The sequence below is a fragment of the Protopterus annectens genome, chromosome 9.part0, assembly GCF_019279795.1.
Source record: "Protopterus annectens isolate FY-2018-M chromosome 9.part0, PAN1.0, whole genome shotgun sequence".
Classification (NCBI taxonomy): domain Eukaryota; kingdom Metazoa; phylum Chordata; order Ceratodontiformes; family Protopteridae; genus Protopterus; species Protopterus annectens.
The window spans coordinates 792,356,740-792,375,161 of NC_056743.1; the positions used below are offsets into that span (position 1 = coordinate 792,356,740).

At 40.3% G+C, this 18,422-nt stretch overlaps 1 protein-coding gene and 1 long non-coding RNA gene across 5 annotated transcripts in view; one reads left to right on the top strand and one right to left on the bottom strand.

Annotated features, from left to right (window-relative positions):
- The window catches only part of LOC122811533, a 228,476-nt gene that overhangs the window by 19,389 nt on the left and 190,665 nt on the right, over window positions 1-18,422 (top strand). The window lies entirely within an intron of this gene.
- Window positions 2,354-18,422, bottom strand: part of SCN8A (sodium voltage-gated channel alpha subunit 8) — a 1,580,263-nt gene continuing 1,564,194 nt past the window's right edge. For all 4 annotated transcript variants that reach the window (XM_044083431.1, XM_044083429.1, XM_044083430.1 and 1 more), the window contains one exon: window positions 2,354-6,749. In XM_044083431.1, coding sequence (XP_043939366.1) covers window positions 5,599-6,749 — 1,151 coding nt within the window. In that variant the 3' untranslated portion in view covers window positions 2,354-5,598. The remainder of the gene's footprint in view (window positions 6,750-18,422) is intronic.

Consider the following 18,422-nt stretch of genomic DNA (forward strand, 5'->3'; position numbering starts at 1 on the left):
ACTAGGCTAGCTGCCCTTGTGGGCAATTTTAAGCCTAGCCAATTTCCCTCAAAGGCAAGAATCAAACCTTGTACCCTGTAAATGTCCTTCATATTTTATAATCTTGTGTCATAAATAAACAAGAAAAAATGTCTCCAATAATATTTATCTCCTGAATGATAATATACCATAACGCATTATTAGCAGATACACATTATACAAACAATGGATATCAGAATGGACTCTTGAAATTATCAGTAATGAATTCTTGGAGTACAATCTGAACCTGTAAACTCACAAATGGCAAGTGATGAGCGAGTTTCATGAGCCTGTCATCTGTGACATGCTTTTAAGTTAAGCTTTTTGTTAACTATTCTAGAGAAGGTTTTTTTTTTTCTTTTTCACTCATTTCAAACTCTTGCAGTGGTGATGGCCTGATTTCCAGTGTGAAAGATTATTGTGCAATCTGATCTAAAGGAATACGTACACTGTTCATTACCTGGTCTGTTCCAGACTTGTTTACACAAATTATCCACTGCTTACTTCTTTGTTATATGCACATTCATACATCGAGCAATACTGCTTTATAATTCTTGTAGAAAATTTAGTAGCAATGTTATTCTCACATTTCATGTGACTTCTTTTACAAATATTCTCACAAGTATTACATATATTTTCCAGCCATATAATGCCCATTTTCCATGAACATATCTGCCTTTTATTTTATGTATGCATCTGCCTATCGCTCTCCATACCTGACCTTTTAAGTATTTACTGTTTTTTTTATTTATTTTGTCTGTCATCCCTCCTGTTTATGTTTGTATTTAGTCTGTGTATGTATTTGCCTCACTTCTTTAGTACAGCTTGATCTTTATGGTTTACAAGTTGCGTGACTAAATTTCTAAGAATTAAAGATGTCCATTTTAATAGGATAACATTCACACTATAGAACAATAAAACAGGACAATAAAGCATAAAGAATAAAATACACACTGAGACAACCTTACCTGGTTTAGTAAAAAGGGAAAATTTTATTCTCTTTTGGTGTATATTAATAATGTTCTTTTTAAAATCATTTTGGGTAAGATCAGCATCAAACACCATGCATTTTACTAATACACTACTAGTCAGGACTTTTTATTACAATTTATCTGCTGCAGCAAAATCAAAACTGAATATCTGGACATGGCTTTACTACAACTGCTGCTTCAATTGTAATAATCTGTAAACCAAATCTGGTTGGCAAAAAAAAAAACAACTATAAGAGACAGATGCTGTAATGCCTGTTTATTGTGAACCCAAAACTGTAAAAAAATAATGTTTTGATAAAAATGTAAAGAATGCAATCCATAATTATGTGATTCTACTATAGAAAATGTATAAATGGTTTCCTGTTTTGCCTTCATTATGGAGCACCAAGGCATAATAATTAAGTCGGAGACCTAATTAAGAGGGAGGAAATGCACCAGTACAAGATATGATTCTGCTTTCTGACTGATCACTTTACTTTTTCAAATTGAATTCCTCATGAATACCTTTTGGAGAAAAAAGTTTAGCCATTTTCCAGTACCTCTACCTTACCATGGACAGACGGTAACCAAGTTTACTACTTAAGAAAAAGAGAAAACCTAGTTGTACTTACGACATGCTGAGTGGACAAAAGCACATGGAGCTTGTGAAGGTATCTACAGCATTTCTTGGCAGAACTGCAGTGAACAGTATAATGCAAGTATATGTGATAGGTTATTGTGTCTCTCATGGTTATAAGCAACTAATAAGAATAAACTGGGCATTTTTTTACTGAGTTGGTTATGGCACTTATTAAAATGCAACATAACTATAAAATTCATTATTCCCGAGTCTTTTTCTGAGTTATTCATTAGCATGCATATTCACTGTCATGATTCATTTGCAATAAGCCAAAGAAAAATACTCTTTCAATACAGTGGATTGTTCTTCAAGATTTACACGTGTCTGTGTTTCAGATTTTTAATCAGCCTTTTTTGTTGTCACTCATTATCTGGATGTCAATACAGTAGAGTGCTTGGAAGTCCTGTTTCAAACATTTTTTGCCCATTGCCTTCAAATATTTTGGGCAAGCTTACTTCTACAAAATAAGTAATAAAAAAACATTTTAGCTGACTTGTGGGGATTCTGTTATAATAAATACTAGATCCCATGACTTCAAAATACCAGTTACTGTTCTTTGACAGTTATCCCAGAAGTCTCCCTTTTATTTTGACATCTTTACCCTTACAAAATAATTACGGCATGAGACAAAGGAGGTTTAAATTCCAAAGAACTTGTAAAAGTCCCTATAATAACTATAAGAGACACATTAACAATACATATAAACATAAATCGCATACAATGATTGGTTTTAAATGGAGCTTTAATTTAAAATAAGTGATACATTTTATAGAAAACAATAGACACACACCCCCGATGAGAAAACTGACTATTCCAACTAAACTTCGGAACTGGAACTTTTGAAATTCCTTGCAAGGGAAACTCTCTTAGAAAAATAAGAAGTACTGGAATGTTTAGAAATAAGTTATCATGACTGGCTAAAAAAATATCTATCAAATGATTTATGATTGTAAACATGATTCTGATTGGTTTGCAGAACAGGTGGGATATGTTCTTGCTTAAGTGTACCAGTAGCATCATGACATCATCAACATGGGTACTTAAAATACTAAACCGTTGCTTGTCTTAATTCCAAACCCAACATGAAGAGTCTAGACAGAGCTTGCATAGAAGTAACCTTAAATCAATTTACTGCACATTTTTAACCAGAAAATGAATGTTTAATACCATTAATTACAAAGCATTTCATCTAGGTCGATTGGGGTGTTCACAGATTAGCAGTATGCAAAATTAAAAAATAACATACATGACAATGGCATGAGCCAGAAGCCATTCTGTTTAATTTTGTATTCTGTATTTACAAAATGCATGCCAATAAAATAAAATTATATATTACAGTATTTATAGTAATCTCTTAAAAAGTTCAATCACACTTTTCAGCATTTTGTGCCATTTACAACATAGCCTGTACATATGCATGTATTTTTATTATACATCATAGTGTAACAGTAATGGGGGATCTAAAAGGAAAAAAGGCTCGTCATTAAGCTGTTTTCTTCTACAGATCAACAGCTTCACTTGTGATATCATGGCTGTCATGTAGTAACTAGACTGTACAGTTACAGACTCTGACCTGGTGCAGCAATCTGCAGCCTGATTTTTTTTATCCCCATGAAAAATAGTTGGGTTTGGTACAAAATGATCTATGTAGAAGTTATCCTTTTTCCCTGTACTTTGGCATGTCATCTGCTGTTCATTTTTGCATCATGAATATAAAGATACATTTCATTTGGTCCATGTGAGAATGCATTTTGCTACTATGTATTACTCACACAATGCATGCTCACAGGTGTGCAGGTATTACAGGGTGTCTATAAACACCCAGCACATGGCAGGCACCATATAAATTCAAGAGCATTCAACATAAAGAAATGAACAGAAATGTTAAAGTACTTCCTACTTCTGTGGGAAGCATGGCCTTGACTATAAAACTGGCCCTTTTTTCTTTAAATGGCTTTCTCTCTCTAAAACAGTAGTTGAAATTACCACAAAAGTTGCTTAGAATACTGTCAAAAGTACCCAGCTCCTGCTCTGCAATGTCTATTATAGTATGTTCTATCAACAAACTGCAGACACACACCTGTAAGTTAGTTCGAACAAGAATTCAACATAAAATTTGCAATGCATTTAGTAAAATCCAGTAATCTTGTAATTCTTATCTACAAGTGCTAAATGCAATGTGAAAAGCTACTTAAGCATGAGATTCAACTCAGCATTATACAGTACACAGAAAAGGAAGACTGCATTATCCCTTAGAAAGCAAGCAACTCAATCTGCATTGAAAAAGCTGTCACCAATGTTGATAGATGAGTGGGCACATTTATCTCACCGAAAACGATTACGTTATGAATAGTTTTTGGATCTCTTGTAATGTATAAAACAACACAAGGGATATTTTTTCTGGTGCATTCTATAAAAAATCAGCAGTATAACAGATTTACAAAAGCATATCTTTAGGCCAAGATCAATTCCAATATTAGACACTTCCAAGCCAGATTTGTTACAAATCTAGTTACTGGATGACATTAATGGATGAAATAAATCAACACAACCTGACACTGTCTCTTGGCACTGTGACATGTTGTGTTATTTTATTTTTGTATTTATGCTAATTTTAATGTTGTAACTAGTTAAACATATTACTTGTGGCTACAGAAACAAGAAAAAAAAACATGCATTGTTAAAGTGCCAGTCTGCAAACCATCACTTCTGAAGAATGAGAATGTTCATTATTTTGACTATCAGAAATTCAAAAAAAATATTCAGTTTGCATGATCGTGTTACAAGTTTCAATGCTGTGAATACCCTTGATGTTTTATAGTACCCATATTGCACTCCAGGGATATTATGCTACTAAGATAGCAAGTATTTATCCACACAAAAGTGTCTTCTCTGCAGCATGAAGACTGCATAATTAATATTGCAAAAGAATTAAATAATATTTTGTTAGTCCTAGGTTAACATTAAACTAAAATGCACAATCATTTTCTGTTTAGTTCTCCTTTTAGGAAGACTCAAAGCAATTAACTTTTTTGTGTGCAACAATGGCTGTATTATATCCAAGGGATAATTATAAAATATAATACCCACGCCTGCCCTGGTTATTCCCACTGTGAGGCTTTATGAAAGACTTTATTTGTAAATACATCTGTGAAAGGAGTGATATATCAGATTGTGTCCAAATACATTGAATGGTTATTTCAATGGCACACCTCAGACATATGGCCATAGCCACTGACGTGGACAGGGTATTAGTGTTTTGTGGTTGGTTTATGATTCATCATGCATGGTTTCTGATCACAGCATGCCATCATGCAAAACATTTCTAAGCATTGAACAAGCACATTTTAATTGGAATCGGCCTGAGCAAGTCCCCCTCAGCCCGACAAAAACTGATATTTTTCCCCTCTTTCCAAACCATGTTAAGCCCATGTAGAAAAGTTATGCATTTAAAGAAACCATTAAGACAATAGGATGACATGGGCTAAGTGTTGAATGTTAACATTTTTTTCTGCTCAAGTAATGTAAGGATGCAAATATATATATATCTATATCTCTGTGTGTGTATATATTTATATAGATAGATATATACTGCATAAGCAAACAAACCTTAATGTGTTCCTGCCTTGAGAAATAACAAAGACTAACAAAAAATAAATAAATAAAATCCATTTGACTGCCTCGGGAGTGCACTGATCCTAGCAGCGTATTTGTTTTTATTCTCAGTTGCATTGACTGATGTGAAACATGCAGTATCCACCTGTATAAAAATGTGATATATCCCTATGTTCATTCGAGGGTCCTGCTGTGGTCCTTTGACAGGTGGTGGGTCAGTGCCTTAGATGCAACATCATCACATGTTAAGCGGATTATGTTTGGTATAGGTCTTCAGGTAATTGTCTGCATCTGCATTGATATAGTGAAGTCTGTAAACAATCTTTTGCTTGCAAATTAAATTATTTGTACATGTTAACACTTGGATTCCCTGACGTCTTTTTGGTTTTTGCCCTTCTCTTTCCTGCCACTTTCCTCCCTTTCTTGTTTTTCCTTATCGGGTTTAGTTACACTGTCATAAGAGGGCAGGGATGCAGTGGAAGGTGTGCTTTCTTTTTTCTCTTGGCTGGTACCTCCATTCTCTAGCTTAGTAGTGTCAGGTTTCTTTTTACAGACAAAGCCCCGCCTTGTTAAGTGCCGCCTGTAGGCCCGCTGAATAACAACAACAGAGACGGCTTCTTGCTTACGTCTCAATGTGGTTGTGATTGGTTCATAAGATACTTTAGAAGGATTGGATGCTACAAATCTCTCTTCCATTTGCTGCCTCAGAACATCCAGTTCACCACTATCTCCAAGGACACGCTTGGTGAAAGCAAAAAGGATATCCAAACAATGAATCCGATCCCCACTCACCATTGGTAGATCCATAGCAATGAGCTCAATAGTATTGGGTTTGGGAACACGAAGAGGATGCTCCAGTGCATCTGCAAAGTCAGAAAGTTTGCTGTATTCAATAAACTGTGTGGCATCAGGATCAAACTTCTCCCAAATTTCATAGAACGTCTCAAAGTCATCCTCACTAAGGGGTTCTGCACTCTCCTCAGTGGCAACACTGAAGTTTTCTAAAATAATGGCAATATACATATTCACAACAATTAGAAATGATATGATTATATAACTGACAAAGAAAAATATCCCCACAGATGGATTTCCGCAGTCTCCTTTCACAGAGCTCCCTGGATGTTCTTTTTGGAGATCACAATCTGGTGGTCTGTTTAAAATTGGCAAAAGTAAACCATCCCACCCAGCTGAAGTTGTGATTTGAAATAAACAAATCATACTGTTGCCAAAGGTTTCAAAATTAAACATGTCATCTATTCCAGCTTGTTTTTTAACGTAGGCAAAATTAGACATTCCAAATATAGAAAAGATGAACATTACTAGAAACAGCAGAAGACCAATGTTGAATAAGGCAGGGAGGGACATCATTAAGGCAAAAAGCAGGGTACGGATTCCCTTGGCCCCTTTAATGAGACGTAAAATACGACCAATACGAGCCAAACGGATTACTCTGAAGAGGGTTGGAGACACAAAATATTTTTCAATAAGATCCGCCAAGAACATTCCTGCAAGAGAAAATTTGCATTAAAAGTCTTATCTGCAATTTGGATAATGCAAAACAATAATTCATTCTGAACTTAAAGATTATAACTGATTTTCTTTTCTTTTACATGCTTCACCCAACATGTAATCTAACATACATTTGCTTGAAATTAAATCTGTTGCACTACAATGAATTGAAAAATAAATGAATAATGTTTCACATAGCAGATTCTTATCCCAGTTCCCTTCCCAACATACATAAACACTCCCATAAACCATCTACTCTTACAGCTACACAGCATTTTGCGTAGACAGTTGTCAAGTGAATAAATATTGGCAGATGGCATTGTGGTTGATCTGTAAATTCCTATAATATGACCTACCATTGGCTGTAATTGTACTCAGAAAGACATCAGTGGTAGTTTCTTCTGATTTCAGTTTCAGTAATCTTGGAGCTTGTATACATACATATACAATGCTGAGCTTTTGGGTATGGTGGGGTCAAACTATTACTTTATTTTTTGTGAAGAAGGTGTAGTGTGGTACTCAAAAGCTTTGAATCAACAAGCTGACAGCGGATGATATGTTAAGTTTGAAACCAAGGTATTTGATTGTCACTGCAAATCACATTTTAGCTCGTGTAATAAAAGACATATCATGGAACATACCTCTCAACTGTACAGATTTCTGCAGAATGTCCAAATTTGTGCCTCATAGTTTTGGTCTATTTCTCATAAAATTGCAGTTTTCTGGCAAATCATTAAGGGTTGAAGATGGAAAATAATGGCAGACATGAGTTTTAGACTTAATACCCTTCAGAAAATTCATGCTAATGCAAAATCTGTTATTCTATCAAATTCCTAAGTTTGTAAGAGCAATATTTAATGTGTCCCTATTTTTGGGCCTTTGTCTCCCTGTTATTTATGGCTTTGTCCAGATTTCTTGCTCTAAGAGGTTGAGAGGTATGCGATGGACACCATTTTTCAAGCCTAATACCTAAGAATAGTAAGATACTGTACTGTCTCTTCCTCCTAATCTTACATCTGAACTGTCTCTACCTCAGTTCAAGAAAATCTGATTCAGTACTAAAAAACAATGGCTATGTCCTTGTCCTAATCCAGACTAACTCTAACCATCACTCGTGTGCACATGGAGGACTTCTGCTTACACTTTATTGTTTCTTAACTTATAAATCCTATGATCTCCTTGGATCTACCACCAGGTTAACCTACTAGGCATTCAGTACCCTATCATTTTTAAAAACACTGTCTAGAATTTTCCATCTGAGTAAAATGTAATAATTTGTTTGTGTATCTGCTTATGTGTTTGTTTACATCTGTGTAAAAGTCCTTTTATTTGTGTTTTATTTTGTGTTTTAAACTATAAAAATGTAACAGTTTGTTGAATGTCTTTTTGGAGCTTTTCTCCCCAGGCTTCTGCTGAAAATGGACATGTATCCAGTCGGACTATCACGGTAAACAAATGTAAAATAAATAAAATATTTCACTACTCACCACAGCAGTAGATACTTGGGAGTAGGCACATGCATTAAGCAATGCCCAAAAGACTGGAATCATCCAGACATTAGCTCTCTGCAAACTGCTCCTAGCAGCAGTGAGGTAGGAGTACTCCAAAGTGCTATTAACTGTCATTCAGACACTGACAGATACAGATTACTGCAAACTCTTCAATGTTATTCACAAAATAAGACTGAATCATTAATTTTATGAAAGGTTAATGTCCTCAGCATTTGTAGAAGTAAATAAGTCAAATAATGTAAGAACCTTAACATTTGTTTCACTAATATATGATGATAAATAATTGTCTTCACCACATCAGTGGCAAATGGAGTGAACAAGACACAGGGGGAATGCGAGTAATGGAGAAAAATCTATTATTTGCAATAAGAACCCAGTCTCTAGCCCTGGAATTCATGAACTAAGTACTCAGATGCATACAGGCAGTATGCACACCATGTTGAGTATACTGCAATGGTATAATACAATTCATAGATATGAACTGCTGTAGTCTCCAAAGGCATTCAGGCACCTTAACAGTTTCCTAAAAGTCAGACAGGACCACATGGCTTGCATTAGAATGATAGGCTCTCTTGAGCTTAGGAATAACAGGAATCACTGTGCAGCCTGGAGTTCCATTCAAGTGATTTAACCATGTCTTCATCTAATTACAAGTGGTTTAAAAAATTGTTCTGTTCACAGTTAATCTGATGATATTCTACAGTACATTTTGCAGGCTATAACTCTGATAATAAGGAAAGTTTATGACTTTCTGATCCTTGGTATTAGTTTTCTTATAGATTAATAAGTAACACTGCACTTTTCTTTATCAAAGTGTGCAGGACTGTGTGATCTGGTGGTGCACTTCGTGTTTTTTCTTTTTTTACACTTTAGTGTAACCATGTATTAGTTATATTTAAGTCAGGGGGTGTGGGAGGCAAAGACCCCCACATGGGGGTGCTGCAGGGGCTTTGAGGGAAAAAAAAAAGTGTTTTTGATTTATGCTGGGGTATATGAACTGTGTTTAGAGCAATTACATTTGATCATTTGTGTTCAGATATTCTGATTTTACATGAAATTACATACACTTGCACCTTGAATGTACTAAGGCAGATGATTATTGTGTAACATGCCATAACAAGCAGCTGTAGTGACTACATGATAAGGCATACTATACGGTACTCAGCTGCCTTAGACACTAGTGTTGGCTGCTGTTGGCATGAAAAAGAAGTTATGTACCTTCCATAATGTTCCATGTTAGTTGTCTTCATCTTGCCTTCTTTCTTGCTGGTCAGGATTGGAGCCGATCCTCGGCTCCAACTCAGCCATCTTCTATAGCTCGAGAACTGTTTACTGGCTCGAGGCTACCCCTTATCCCATGATGCCTAGCGCTAGCTACCCAGATCTCATTTGTAATAGCTAACCCCAGACATAGCCAGAGAATCAACCTGTCTAAACAAACAGGTTGAGCATACTTGTCATACTCTCTAAGTCAGTAGAGGAAACGAACCAGAGAACACTCAGCCAGTGAAACCAAAACTCCTCCTGATCCAACAGCACAGGGGGACGGAGGGTGGGACTCAAGAAAGAAGGCGAGATGAAGACAACTAACATGGAACGTTATGGTAGGTACATAACTTCTTTATGTTAAGTTGTCTATCTCGCCTTCATTCTTGCTGGTTGGGACAGCGTCCCTAGCACCTACAATCCTGGGCGGCTCATTGGAACAGACTCTTCAGAACAGTGGAACCAAAGTCAGCTCTGCTCCTGGAGACCATATCTAGCTTGTAATGAGAAATAAAGGTATAAGGATTTGCCCACATAGTAGCTGCACAGATAAAGTCCATGGGCAACCTAGATTGGAAGGCTACTGAGGTGCCAAAGCCCTAGAAGAATGACCTTTTGGTTTGATAGGCAACTCTTTGTTTCTCAATTGATAAATGAAAGTAATAATGTGAGACAACCACCTGGATAAGGTCACTTTGGAAACTGGGAGACCTTGTTTGCCTAGAGCGTAGGAAAGGAATAGTTGGTCCAACTTCCTTATATCCTTAGTCCTATGCAAGTAAAAACGCAATTGTCTACGAATGTCCAGTTGGTGTAATTTGTATTCTGCCTTGTTGGTATAGTTAGGGAAAAACACAGGAAGGTCTACAGATTGGTTTAAATTGTTTTCCGAGCAGACTTTCGGAAGGAACGAGGGATTAGTCCTCAGAGCAACCCTGTCCTTATGAAAAACCAAGTATGGAGGATGAACACATAGTGCCTGAAGTTCAGAGACGCATCTGGCTGAAGTAATAGCTACCAGAAAAAGTGTTTTCCAAGATAAGAACTTAATGGAGCAGGATGCTGCAGGTTCAAAGGGGGGCATAATTAAGGAGGTTAGTACCAAATTAAGGTACCAAGGAGAAGGGGGATCTCTCACTGGAGGTCTAAGGAGAGTAGTCCCTCTTAAAAAGGCTTTATAGAGCTTATGAGACAATGTTTGAATTAGACAATCCAACATGAAAGTTAGAAATGGCTGCCAATTGAACCCTGATTGTAGCAAAAGCGGACCCAGAATGAAAAAGTTGTGCTAGGAACTCCAAAATTTTGTGGACTGGGGCTGAAAAAGGATCTACGTTCCTAGCCTCTGCCCAACAAGAAAAACGTTTCCATTTGCTAACATAAGTCTTTCTAGTTGTGGACTTGTGAGAGGAGACAATAATCTCACGCATGGCCGGGGAAATGCTGGGAAGCCTGGCTAAGGTTGGAAGTGGAGCAACCAAGCTGTGAGCTGGAGTGTTCGGAGGGATTGATGCAGCCCGTCTGATTGATGAATCAGTAGGTCTGGAATCGGATCCAGAGTCCAGGGCTGATCGAGAAGGTAATGGTGCAAGAACAGAAACCATATCTGTCGAGGCCAGTAGGGGGCAATGAGGATCATTTTGCAACCCAACGATATTGCTTTCTGTATGAGTTTCGGTATCAGGAGAAATGGAGGGAAGGCATAAAGAAGTCCCTGAGGCCAATCGTGGACTACAGCGTCTCTGGGTGTGTGACCTGGAAGCGGAAGAAGGGAGTAGTAGTTACTGCATTTGCTGTTGAAGGGGGTGGCAAAAAGATCGCAGCAAGCCTGTCCCCGTTTGCGGAAGATCAGATCCGCAACTACCTGATTCAGAGACCACTCATGAGGCATGAGAATAGCTCTGCTGAGCCTGACGTTGGACCTCCCAGGGATGTGCGTCGCAATCAGAAATCGTTGGAAAGAAATCGCCCACTGCCAGAGTCTGAGTGCTTCTCGACATAGGGGGTAGGACTTGGTTCCGCCCTGCTTGTTGATGTACCAGACCACTGACATGTTGTCCGTTTGAACTGCAATGGTCCCAGAAGGGAGAGAGTCTTGAAGAGCTTGCAACGCTAGGAGCACGGCTCTCATTTCTAGGACGTTTATATGCAGGTGGTACTCGTGAGGCTGCCAAGTGCCTTGGATTGTCCTGCCCTGATAATGCCCCCCCACCCTATCAGGTAGGCGTCTGTGGTCATTGTGGCAACCGGAGGGAGCTGAATGAAGGGTCTGCCCTGAGTCACTAGTGAGGAGACCATCCACCAGGAAAGGTGCCTTTTGTATGCTTCTGTAATCATGATCATGTGAGACATGGGTAGCTGTGGGAAAGACCACTGTGTGAACAGCAGCCACTGAAGGATCCTCATGTGAAAGCGGGCCAGTGGGATTAAAAGAATTGCCGCTGCCATGGAACCCAGAGTTTGAAGGATGCACCTGACTTGGATCCTTTTGCTCTGCATTAGAATTTGTACTTGCTGGCGAATTGTAGACACCCTTTCTGGTGGTAGCCTTGCGGACATGTTCTTTGTGTCCAAGTCTGCTCCTATACAAGTGATAGATTGACAAGGCAACAAGACAGATTTTTCGAAGTTTATTGTAATGCCTAGCTGGGAGCAGATTGTGATAGTGTAGTCCCTGGCTTGCAGAAGTTGATGCCTGGTAGTAGCAGTGAGGAGCCAGTCGTCTAGATATAGAAACACCTGGAATCCTCAACGTCTCAGGTGAGCCGTGACCACTGCCATATACTTGGTGAACACCCTGGGGGCTGTGGTGAGACCAAAGGGCAGAGCTCTGAACTGGTAATGACTGGCTCCCAGCCGGAAGCGAAGGAATCTCCTGGAGTGCCTGTCCATTTTGATGTGGTAGTACGCATCCTGAAGATCTATGGAGCACATCCAATTGTCCTGACCCAGAAAGGGTAGAATAGACTGTAGCGTGACCATCCGAAACTTTGTTCTTTGAACAGACTTGTTTAGTCTGCTGAGATCCAGAATCGGTCTCCAGTCCCCTGTTTTTTTTGGTACCAAAAAGAACCTTGAGGAAGTTCCGGATCCCTGTTGGTCTGCCAGGACTTCCTGGATGACTCTCTTTTCTAGCAGTCTTGAAACTTCTATGACTGCTTGGTCCCTCAGATTGGGTGGAACATCTGGAAGGGATTTGCTCAATGGTAGGGGGGGGGGGGTTGAATAAAAGGGAATTTTGTAACCTCCAGATATAAAGATACCCATTTGTCTTGCGTTAAATTTTGCCAGGCTTTTGGGTACACTGAAAGTCTTCCCCGACTGCCTCCAGAGGTGGGCAGCCGGGCAACCCTTCAGGGATGCTGAAAGGGCTTCTCAGAGAAGGATTCTCTGTTGCCCTGGTTCTGCGGACCCCCTCTGCCATGAGGGTGGCGTCTATTGTTGTTATTTCCCCCTCTGCCCCTGGAGGAAAAATCGCTACGTGTGTCAGGCGAGGCTCCCTGGGATTTTCGGAACCACATTTTACCACTCCTCTGACCCTTGGGGTATTGTCTGGAAGGAGTGGAAAAATGGACTCCCACGGCAGAGAGAGTCTTGCCTTCTTGCTCACACCTAGTCAAAGTGTCTTTCACCTGTGGTCCAAAAAGAAAGGAACCATCAAAGGGGCTGTTGGTGAATGATGCTCTAAAGGGTTCGGCAAAGTTATACAGCTGCATCCATGCATGTCTCCTAAGGGCCACGCCCATACCTGTGGCTCTACTCGCACCATCGGCTGCATAAGAAATGAGTCTCATGGAGGAGTTGACTACAGAATTAAGGGTCGCCAGCTGGGAAGCCACTTTAGCTTGAGCCCCCTCAGCTGATGGATCTTGAAGGGTATCTCCAAGCTCTTTAAGGAGATCCCTCTGAAGCCAGGTAAAATGGCATAAGTAGTTCAAAGACCTCATGGAAAAGGTCGCTGAAGCAAACATTCACTTTCTGTATCTGTCCATGGTCCTAGACTCCTTGTTAGGAGGATGGACAGACGAAGAGGTTTCCGCTAACTCTTTTTTGGTGGCTGATGCTACCACCATGGCATCAACAGGAACACTTTTGGTAAGGAACTGCTTATCATGGGGTGCTGTGATGAACTTGCCAGGTCTCCTCAGAGTTGGTTCCACTGTATCCGGGGCTGACCAAGCCTTTCGAGCGACCATGGATCCGAGTGGATCGAAAGGCGGAGAAACCCAGGAGGTGGAAGGTCGGGAACCGAACGCATTCAGGAATACAGACTCATCCTCGGTAGGGGCTTGGGGATTCCAGTTCCCCCTCTGCTTAAGCATTTCGAGGATGTCCAAAAAGGAAACATCTTCAGAGGGGGATCTCGGGGACCCTTCCGAATCATCCAAGTCTGTATCCAAAGTGACAGACTCAGGGGAGTCAATGTGCTTCCTCTTGCACTTCTTCCTACGAGGGGGCTCCTCTGAATGTTCAGGGGAGGCCTCGGAAGAAGAGGAAACACCCAATGGGGTCCCCTGGAGCACCGGTTCCCCACGCTTGGGGTCTGGAGGAGGAGCAGAGGTTGGCACAGGCACTACAGGGGACACAGCCGATGGGGCCGATAGTGGAGCTGACTCAGTGGCCAGCACACTCCTCATGACATCGAAGGCATCCCTGCCATGATGCAGAGAAGGCTCCAGTTCTGAGGAAATCGGAATCCTTCTCCGCACCGAGGGAGACGGCTCCGAGGCCGATGTAGGAGCTGAGCTCACCTGTGCCGAAGCTCCGAGAGGGAGAATGGGGTCGGACAAGGGTCCGATGCCACTCGCCCCCTCAGAACCGACAAGGGAGCCCTGGCGCCCAGATCCCTCGACGGATGGCGCCATCAAGGGAATCAGAGCCGACGACGGAACCAAAGGAGATAAAGTTATCGGAGCCGACGGTTCCACTACTCGAACCCCAACGAACTCTGGCTCTGAGCTCAATGGAGTCGGAGGAGGAACATTGATAGAAGTGGACGGAGCCGACACCTGTTGAGGAGGGCTGGACAACATCTTGGCAAGTGCCTGCGACTTTAGCAACCTACTGACCACTCTCTCCACATCATGATCCAAGAGCCTAGAGGATCGAGAGGAGTGAGAAGATCTGTGACTGTGCTCGCTTTGCAGCAGGGGAGACCGAGGAGCCAAATGTATGGATTCCAGAGAAGGGGACCTCAGCCTCTTGTGGCTCTGCGAAGGCTCCGAAGTTTCTGATGGAGCCGACAAGGAGATAGTCTTATCGGTTCCAGCCGGAACCAAAGTAGCAGGTAGAGTCTGAACCAAAGACGGCTCTGAACTTGGAGCCGACGATTTGGTAGATTTAGGGGATTTCACAGGCTGAGTCTTGGCCGGTGAATCCTGGGGCTTTAAAAGGTCCCTAAGAATAAGCTTATTCTTACGCTCCTGCAGAACTCTTGGACTAAATGCATGGCAGATAGAACAAGAGTCCTGCAGGTGCACAATGCCTAAACAATAGATGCAAGAAGTGTGCCCATCTGTCAGAGACATTTTCTGACAGCATGAGTCACACTTCTTGAACCCAGACACCTTGGATTCTTTGGACATCCTGTAACAAAAAATACAACAAAAGCTAACCAAACAAAATACAGTCTAAAGAGAAAAACACAGTACACTACAGACTAAAGTTAAAGTTTTTTTTTTTTTTTTTTTAATAGGAAAGCCTCTAACTCAAACGGCTAGCCTATAAAGAAGATAGAAGGAAAGCCTCTAACTTAAACGGCTAACCTGACAGGAATAAGGAGGGGGGAGGGGGAGAACTCTCTAAATTAAACGAGTTCTAAAGGGAAGGAAAGGAAGCTACAAATACACACTTAGCTAACACAAGTATAAAACTAAAACTAACAAAAACCCCTAGGAAAAAGACTATTTCTAGTAAAAAAGTTCTATAAATAAACTTTATACGAGCCTAAGCCAGAAAAACGACACCTCGCAGCTGAAGCGGCAAACGAGATCAGGGTAGCTAGCGCTAGGCATCATAGGATAAGGGGCAGCCTCGAGCCAGTAAACAGCTCTCAAGCTACAGAAGATGGCCGAGTATCGGCTCCGATCCCGACCAGCAAGAACAAAGGCGAGATATACAACTTAACATTATTTCTTATTCTTGAATGCAGTCATACAGATCTGATGCTGTGCAGGCTCCCACTGGTGAGAGCTCATCAGTATCATTGTACAGGGTCCCAGACAGAACCTCAGGAATTTTGGTGGCCAACAAAGTAAAAGATGGGAGAAGAAAGTTAACAGAGAGACAACCCAAGTTATGCAAATAAACAGATACACAGAAACAGCTAATCCACTAAGTGAAAGAAAGACAAAACCATTAGACTAAAATGTCTTGGAACACAATAACATCAAATGACATGTGGCTTAAACAGACTTAATCAAGTTAGTAATTCCTACAAGCTTAGGCAGATGGACAAAATATAGATGTATATATGTCCTCTACAGAAGTATTTCTAAGAAGGGTCACAAAAGTAGCTTTTGTTGAGTAAACTAACTTCTGCTGTCAATGGCCTCCCTTATTTCTTACGACATAATATGATGTAATTGTAAAAGCTTTGTTAATTCCTCTCTGACCTTTTATTTATTTGGTAAAAGAAACAAGTAAGGGTATTCACCAACTGTCCTTCACATTTTTGTAGGGGCAGCCGCAGTACTGTTACTGTACACCAAGCACACATGAACAAGACTATCCATTTTCTGGAATATTCTAGTTTTCTACAAAGGAAGGCAACTGGATTTGTTTAAATTTGGCACCACAATTACAGTTCTTATAAAGCCCTGGTTTATTGTAAAAGAAACTACTTCTGTTGAAAATCACATCTGACTACACAAAGAATAAATATCTTGTAGAGAAGACTGCTACCAGTAAAAATATTCCTGATGTAAACTTTGGGCTACTAGAAGATGCATGTTCTAAAGTGAGAAAAAAAAAACACTTTTCAAAAAAGAAGTTATTTTGGGAGACACCCAATTCCTCACATAGTCATGACAGGAAACCACTTATTCAAAGTTTTATGGTCCTTGTTGATACAAATACTGTAGACAGCTGCTACATGAAATATGGTGGATAAAAACATAAAAAAAAAGAAGCAGAACAGAAATGTGAAGTATTACAAGCCAGATTATTTTAAAAATGAAAAAGGGCATTACTTGCAGGAGTCAATCCACAGTTACAATCCCTTCAATTTTGACAAATACATCTAGTGGGTCAACAGCTTCACTGAAGTTTGCCTCGCCATGAATATTTTACTGTTGTTAGAACAGCAACTATATATGCAGATTTATACTCACGTATATCTGGAAGCAATGACCTCTGGAGAGAGAAGATAACTCTGAAGACAACACCAACAGGGACAACTGTTGGATATGATGAAAGATATGGAGAAAATATGTCTATCTTACTCAGGAAGGGCTGTCATTAATCAATCACTTTCTTCCTTCACAGTGCAAAGCCTGGGGTTCACTAAATCCAATGCCAATACTATAGCAGCTCTGCCACAATGACCATCTCCCAAACATTCTCATTGAGACATCTGTCATTATACAATAGCTTGTGATCACTACATCTGACCCTGATACTGCAGGAGCTCTGCCACAAGGCCCAATTCCCAAACGTTTTAATTGAGAATTTTGTCATTGTACAGAATTGTGGGGTCACTACATCTGACCCCAATACTGCTGGAGCTCTGCCACACAGCCCAACTTCCAAACACTTTCACAGAGAATTTTATAATTATACAATAGCCTGTGGTCACTACATCCAAACCCAATATTGCTGAGGCTCTGCCACAAGGCTCAACTCCCAAACCTTTTCAATGAGAATTCTGTCATGGTACAACACCATGTGGTCACTACATCCAACCCCAATACTACAGCAACTCAGCCACAAGGCTTAACTCCAAAACTTTTTACTGAGAATTTTATCATTGCACAGTAGCTTATGGTCACTACATTTGACCACAATACTGCAAGAGAACTGTGACAAGACCCAATTCCCAATATTTTAATTGAGAATTTTGACATTGTACAACAGCCTGCGGTTATACATCAAACTCCGATACTGTAGGAACTCTTGTCACAAGGCCGCACTACCCAATGGTTTCATTGAAAATTTTGTCATGATATAATATCCTGAGGACACTACATCTGACCCGATACTGTGGAAGCTCTGCCACAAGGCTCAACTCCCAAACCTTTTCATTGAGAATTTTGTCATGAGACAACAGCCTGTGTTCACTATATCCAACCCTAATACTACAGGAGCTCAGCCATAACGCCCGACTCCCAAATATTTTTGTTGAGAATTTTTTTCATGGTGCAATAACCTGTAGTCACTACAAATAATCCCTGATACTGCATGAGCTCTGCCATAAGGCCCAAACACCAAACATTTTCACTGAGAATTTTGTCATTGTACAATAGCCTATGGTCACTGCATCCAACCCCGATACTGCAGAAGTTCTGCCACAAGGTCCATCTACCAAATATTTTCATTGAGAATTTTTTCATTGTACAACAGTCTGTGGTCACTACATCTGACCCTGATACTGCAGGAGCCTTGCCACAGGGCCCAACTCCCAAAACGTTTATATTGATAATTTTCTCATTATACAACTGCATGGGGTCACTACATCCAATCCCAATAGTGCTAGAGCTCTGCCAAAAGGCCCAACTCCCAAAAACTTTCACTGAGAATTTTATCATTGTACAATAACCTGTGGTTACTACATCTGACCCCGATATTGCAACAGAACTCTGACAAGACCCAACTCCCAATGTTTTTATTGAGAATTTTGTCAATGTACAATAGTCTATAGTCACTACATCCAACTCCGACACTACAGGAGCTCTG